We start from the raw sequence: 7,249 nt of genomic DNA, 5'->3' as shown, positions 1-7,249 counted from the left end.
AAAAATGTATGAAAATTTGAAATTAGTAACAGGTATTGAAAAGATGAGTCTTCAATCTTGTCTTGAAAATAGCAAGAGTTGGTGCTTCTCTTACACTAGAAGGTAAGCTGTTCCATGGTTTTGGTGCTGCTACGTGAAACGATCTTTCGCCATACGTTTTTAATCGGCATGCAGGAACTTGCAGAAGAGTAAGGTCTGCAGAAGATCTAAGGCGCCTGCCACAGTTAGCTGAACGAAGGACGATGAGGTTTGAAATATAGGACGGGGTTAAATTGTGAAGTGCCTTGTATGTAATAATCAGGATTTTGAATATGATTCTCTGCTTCACAGGTAGCCAATGCAGACGTTTTAGAACAGGCGTTATATGTTCAAATCGTGAAGTATTGGAAACAAGGCGAGCAGCAGAATTAAGTTGAAGTTGAAGCTTATGGATGAGTTTTTCAGGCAGACCATTAAGTATACTATTGCAGTAGTCCAGTCTGGAAGTAATAATTGCGTGCACAAGCTTTAGGGCAGCATCTTCAGAGAGAAACTGACGAATGTTCTTAATATTTCTAAGGTGATATGAAATAGACTTAGGTAGTGTTGATGTGTTTGGATAGGGTCATTGATTCATCGAAAGTCACTCCAATGTTTTGAACAACATTCGAAGGCATGACCATGGAGTCACTTACTGACACATGATGAATTTCAGGCGGGGAATTCAGATATTTTGAATGAATAAGAAGAGTTTCAGTTTTATTGGAGTTGAGATACAATCCATTTTCAGAAAGCCATTGATGCACTGCTCCGATACAATTTTCCATTGTAGTCTTAGCGCTGTTACATTGTTCTACAGTGGGTTTAAAGCTGATATACAGTTGTGTATCATCAGCAAACAAATGGTAAGTGACAGAGTACTGATGTATTATGTTACCAAGTGGCCGCATATACACGAGGAACAGTAAGGGTCCGAGGATTGATCCTTGTGTTACACCATAATCAACGTTCATATATAATGATATTGTATGATTGATGTAAACAGCTTGCTTTCTTGATGTTATATACGACTTGAACCATAAGAGAACCGTCCCACGAACACCAATGGAGTATAATCGGTTAATGAGAACAGAATGACTGATGGTGTCAAAAGCTGACGATAGATCAAGAAAAACTGACAACACACAGTTTCCTTTGTCAATTTGCATCATTATATCATTATGCATCTTCAAGGTTGCCGACTCAGTGTTATGAAGCTTACGGTATGCAGACTGTAATGGATCATAATGGTCATATTCATGTAGATATCCTGTAAGTTCACTTGCAACAAACTTTTCAATAAGTTTTGAGAGAAATGGGGTATTTGTAACAGGACGCTAGTTGGACAGCACATCAGGGTCCAGTGTAGGCTTCTTTAAAATTGGTTTGATGACTCCAAATTTGAGGTCACTAGGAAAAATACCAGTTGATAAGGATGAGTTGACAATTGATCGATAAATTGGAATCATAGTGTCTATAAGAGACTTCAAAATACTTGTTGGGAATGGATCTAATTTAGAACATTTGCCGGGCATGGAATCGATTAACTTCAAGCCATCAGCGTCTTCAACAAGTGAGAAATTTTCAAATGTGTGGTTGTGGATCCTCTCAGTATTCTCAAATTGGATAGGCTCCGGAGGAAGTTGTCCGGATCTTTAACTGGCATGCACTTACACCTGCAACCTATGAGATACTGTCTCTTATACACATCTAGATGTGTATAAGAGACAGCTTCCAAGCAGCTTATTAATAACTTGAAAGAGTTGCTGTTGATCAGCTTTACAATTGTCAACAAGAGAAGAGAAATGAGAAGATCTAGCAGTGTGTAGAGTTTTATGGTATATATGGCATTGCTGTTTAAACCTAATGTGATCATCCAGTTTCTTAGTTTTCAACCACTTGCGTTCTAGTGCTCGTCCTCTACGTTTTTCAGAACGGCAGGTACGGTTATACCATTCAGAGTTGGAACGAATGATGATTGTTTTCTTTTTCAGTGGGGCCAGCTCATCACGAAGGCCAGTGAAAAATGTATTGTACAACAGCACTGCAGAATTAACATTGATATCATTAGTGAATTTGGCTAGTGAGTCTGTAACTCTCTGCCTTACCAGAGAGAGATCGATGTTTCTCCAACTTCGAAAGATAATGTTTAGTGTTGACTGTTTGTCTGAATATATTATGTGAAGTTTCTCGGTTATGCACAGGTTGCAGCGTTTTGTTTTTGTGGAGTAAGCCGATGCTATGTCGATAATAGAAAATTTAATGTTGTAGGGTGTGTTGCTATCTTTTAATTTCCATACGTATTTGGAGAGTACAGTGCTGTTTCTGTGTTTGGGGGTGTTAAAAGTGTATTTGTGGTTTGTGTATCAGGTTTTGAACGGTGTGTCAGTGAGCCCGATGTATCATTTTTTGTCATCATTTGAGTAGGCAGTGGCTTTGTAGATGATGAATGAGGTGAGGCAATTTCCAGAGAGTGCACATTCATCTTTTTTCCTGCAATTGCAGAGAGTTTTTGGCTGTTGTTGCTTAGCAACCAGAAGCTGTTTGTTGTGGGCTTTGATTATACTGCCCATGTTTCTTGAGCAGCTATAGCTGACTTTGACATTGTTAAAGAGCTTATATATGTATATATATAACAGGTAACAGGTACCCATATTAAGTTTTCCTTTTTGCCTTAAATAATTTCCGAAATTTAGCATTATTACTGGCTTTATCTAAGAGCAATTTTTTGTTTTTGTAATGTCTTGTTTTGTGCGAAATGAAATTGCAATAAAAAAAAAATATCATTATCATTGTCATTCTCAAGTTTAAGCCTTTAAAATACTCCTCAAAATATGACATATGGCTATAAATTATCACATTTATAATGATTATGTCGATATTTTCAGGTCATATTCAAGGCCACTGTTGGATCGATTCCGTTTAATTCCTACATTGGTATAGACAATTTGGAAGTCTACGGTGGAGAGTGTCAATCGAGTAAGTTCATTAGTGTACGGTAAGAAGGGCCCCGGAAAAAGTGGCCCCGGAAAAAAAGGCCCCGGAAAAAATGGCCCCGGTAAAAATGGCCCCATATGACAGGTAGGTAAAAATGGCCCCAATAATCAAATTCTGTATTAAAACTGATTTTCTTGATTCAATATATGCATTTTTTTATCTTAAATAATTTAGTTTTTAAAAGGAATCAAACATCAAACAAATTGCCATTTACATTTTACTTTTTGCAAGAATTAACATTCAATGATAAAATATTCAAAGATAAATAAAAAGCCATGAATTACACTTTATATTTTTTTTCCATTTAAATGTTAAATAATAGCAACAACATAATCAATAAATCAACATAAATCATGCATTTATTAATACTAAAATAATTTAATTGTGGCCGATTTCACAGAAGCGAAATCACAATTTTCCAAAAATTCAATCTGTGTATTGGTAAACCCCACAAACAGTGGGTTAATATGAACATCAAATTATTATTATTTTTTTTTAAGAAAAAGAGAGTTCTACAATCATAATTATATGGTTTAGATGGGGTTTGCAGTGTGTTTAGAGGTTTGTGGTGTATTTGCAAGTATTTTTTCATAATAAATCTAAATTTTAACCAAAAAATAGTTATGAATGTATTTAATTTTCTTATTGATATACCAAGTCAGTTAATCACAATTGAATTGTTTGATTTTTTACAGTGTGTTTTGGGAGGTTTGTGGGATTTAGCAATACCACTTAATCCTACCATAATCACCCTACCCTCACAATCACACGCCATTTTAATTCTCAGCATAATTGCCATACATAACTATATATAATTCTAAGCCAGTAGTAGGCACTTGGATTTAGTTAGTGATGAGTAAAAACCAAGTATGCAACTAAATTAGTTGCTAAATAAATGTATTCCTAATGATTCAGTTTACTAAAAGCAATACTTCTTTCAATAAACTCTAAGCAGACAATTTATTGCTAAGTTTGTGAGAAAGTAAGCCTCTCCCTTTTCCCATACATGAACTTGTTATCCACATGCTTTAACTACTGTTTATTTGCATTGTTTATAACATGTAAAGTTAATTCATTTGCTATTTAACAAAAGTGAAGTTTGTGGTTATCTATGAGTTGCATATTTTGGTAGTTGAAGTACTGTATACTGTATGTCATTCCTCTACTTTGTTAGTGAAATAACGTTTTTAAAACTTTTATTTCTACTATCAAAGAATATTATTCAATGGCCATTGTTTTGAATGTAGGTAAGAATGGCTCCGGAAAAAATGGCCCTGGAAAAAATGGCCCCATATGATAGGTAGGTAAAAATGGCCCCAATGAAAAATTCGGTAATAGAAATGATGATGATTATCATCATCATCATCAACAACAACAACATCTTCATCAGCATGAATATGATGATGATGATAATAATAATGTTAAGGAGATAATTAACTTGAATGTAGGTAAGAATGGCCCCGGAAAAAATGGCCCCAGAAAAAATTACCCCGGAAAAAATTGGCCCCGGTAAAAATGGTCCCATATGACAGGTAGGTAAAAATGGCCCCAATGAAAAATTCGGTAATAGAAATGATATATTTTTTTTTAATCTTCAAGAATTGAATCAAGAAATAAAAAATGGCCCTCAATTATAAAATTCAAGAAAAAAAAATTAATAATAAATAAATAAATGCTGTAAAATACCCTGTAGCAAATATTTATTTAATGAAAATAAATCAACATAAAAACCTACACTTAACAAACAAACTGATTCAGTCAAAGCCAAACTGTTTATCTTGTTAATCTGCTAAGAAGGGCTAATTATTGCTTAGCTCCAGTGTGGCTCCACACAGTAGGCCCTATTGATATGTAAATTAATTACTTACATCCTGTCACTGCTTGGTATTTTTGTTTTTAGTTTTTTCAATTTACTTGATCTTGAGAGTGGTTCCATGATGGACCCGAAACGTCGACCTTTCTTGTCATTAAATTTTGTTTTGAGATTATGTTCTTAATTGATTTAATAAATAAAAGCCACAATTAATAATTTGATTTACTAAATTTCATTATGTAAAAATAGTTATGCTTTAACATAGATTAAAAATATGTTTCGCCTTACTTATTTTTAATCTATGGTCTTTTAAATTAATTTTCTATTTTTTTATTGGAAATTCCGTAGTGCAGAGTAAATTTATCAAAACCCATTAGGTTTACTGTAATATGAAAAAATAAAAATTAGTTTATACAGAAATAGTATCTAAAATGATCTCAGTTTCCAAAGTTAAAGCAAGAGATCTAATGTAAACACACAATATTAGGCAGGATGTATTTGTTTGGAAAAGAACCCACTCTTTTGTGAAATTAAGAGGTTTATAGGTGAAAATTGTAAATTTAGAAATAAGTTTTATTTTTTCCTTTTAACTGAGATCAATATGTGATTTTTTTTTATGTCTTGAAAAGTATTTGTTTTTTTAACAATTACAGCAAATGCAAATAATGTTCTGAGAGATAATCGAAAAACAATGGCCATTGAATAACATTTTTTGATAGTAGAAATAAAAGTTTTAAAAACGTTATTTCACTAACAAAGTAGAGGAATGACATACAGTATACAGTATTTCAACTACCAAAATATGTAACTCATAGATAACCACAAGTTACTTTTGTTAAATATCAAATGAATTAACTTTACATGTTATAAACAATGCAAATAAACAGTAGTTAAAGGATGTGGATCAATTGTGTGTTTGAATCACAAGTTCATGTATGGGAAAAGGGAGAGGCTTACTTTCTCGCAAACTTAGCAATAAATTGTCTGCTTAGAGTTTATTCAAAGAAGTATTGCTTTTAGTAAACTAAATAATTAGGAATACATTTATTTAAGCAACTAATTTAGTTGCATACTTTTTTTTACGTTTTTACTCATCACTAACTAAATCCAAGTGCCTACTACTGGCTTAGAATTATGTATAGTTACGTATGGCAATTATGCTAAGAATTAAAATGGCGTGTGATTGTGAGGGTAGGGTGATTTTGGTAGGATTAAAGTGGTATTGCTAAATCCCACAAACCTCCCAAAACACACTGTAAAAAATCAAACAATTCAATTGTTATTGACTCACTTGGTATATCAATAAGAAAATTAAATACATTCATAAATTTTTTTTGGTTAAAATTTAGATTTTTTATGAAAAAATACTTGCAAATACACCACAAACCTCTAAACACACTGCAAATCCCATCTAAACCATGTAATTATGATTGTAGACCTCTCTTTTTCTTAAAAAAAATAATAATTTGATGTTCATACTAACCCACTGTTTGTGGGGTTTACCAATACACAGATTAAATTTCTGGAAAATTGTGATTCCGCTTTCGTGAAATCGGCCACAAGTAAATTATTTTAGTATTAATAAATGCATGATTTATGTTGATTTATTGATTATGTTGTTGCTATTTTTTAACATTTAAATGGAAAAAAAAATAAAAAGTGTAATTCATGGCTTTTTATTTATCTTTGAATATTTTATCATTGAATATTAATTTTTGCAAAAAGTAAAATGTAAATGGCAATTTGTTTGATGTTAGATTCCTTTTAAAAACTAAATTATTTAAGATAAAAAAATATATATTGACTCAAGAAAATCAGTTTTAATTCAGAATTTGATTATTGGGGCCATTTTTACCTACCTGTCATATGGGGCCATTTTTACCGGGGCCATTTTTTCCGGGGCCATTTTTTCCGGGGCTATTTTTTCCGGGGCCATTTTTTCCGGGGCCATTCTTACCGTACACCTTGTTTTTCGATTATCTCTCAAAACATTATTTGCATCTGCTGTAATTGTTAAAAAACAAATGCTTTTAAAGAAATAAAAAAAAATCACATATTGATCTCAGTTCAAAGGAAAAAAATAAAACTTATTTCTAAATTTACAATTTTCACTTATAAACCTCTTAATTTCACAAAAGAGTGGGTTCTTTTCCAAACAAATACATCCTGCCTAATATTGTGTGTTTAGATTATAGATCTTTTGCTTTAAATTTGGAAATTTAGATCATTTTAGATACTATTTCTGTATAAACTAATTTTTTTTTCATATAACTATAAACCTAATGGGTTTTGTTAAATTTACTCTGCACTACGGAATTTCCAATAAAAAAAAAGAAAATTAATTAAAAAGACCATAGATTAAAAATAAGTAAGGCGTAACATATTTTTAATCTATGTTAAAGCATAACTATTTTTACATAA

General features: G+C 32.1%; 1 protein-coding gene across 2 annotated transcripts in view; it reads left to right on the top strand.

Moving 5' to 3' along the window:
• Positions 1 to 7,249, top strand: part of LOC117120064 (MAM and LDL-receptor class A domain-containing protein 1-like) — a 49,491-nt gene that overhangs the window by 29,230 nt on the left and 13,012 nt on the right. For both annotated transcript variants that reach the window (XM_033265071.1, XM_033265070.1), the window contains exon 3: positions 2,907 to 2,997. In XM_033265071.1, the coding sequence (XP_033120962.1) occupies positions 2,907 to 2,997 (91 nt within the window). The remainder of the gene's footprint in view (positions 1 to 2,906; positions 2,998 to 7,249) is intronic.

Source organism: Anneissia japonica, unplaced genomic scaffold (genome assembly GCF_011630105.1).
Source record: "Anneissia japonica isolate Jap-2015-1 unplaced genomic scaffold, ASM1163010v1 scaffold287597_len576451_cov177, whole genome shotgun sequence".
Taxonomy (NCBI): Eukaryota; Metazoa; Echinodermata; class Crinoidea; order Comatulida; family Comatulidae; genus Anneissia; species Anneissia japonica.
The sequence above is the reverse complement of the archived record's forward strand: the minus strand, read 5'-3'. Positions and strand labels throughout refer to the sequence as shown.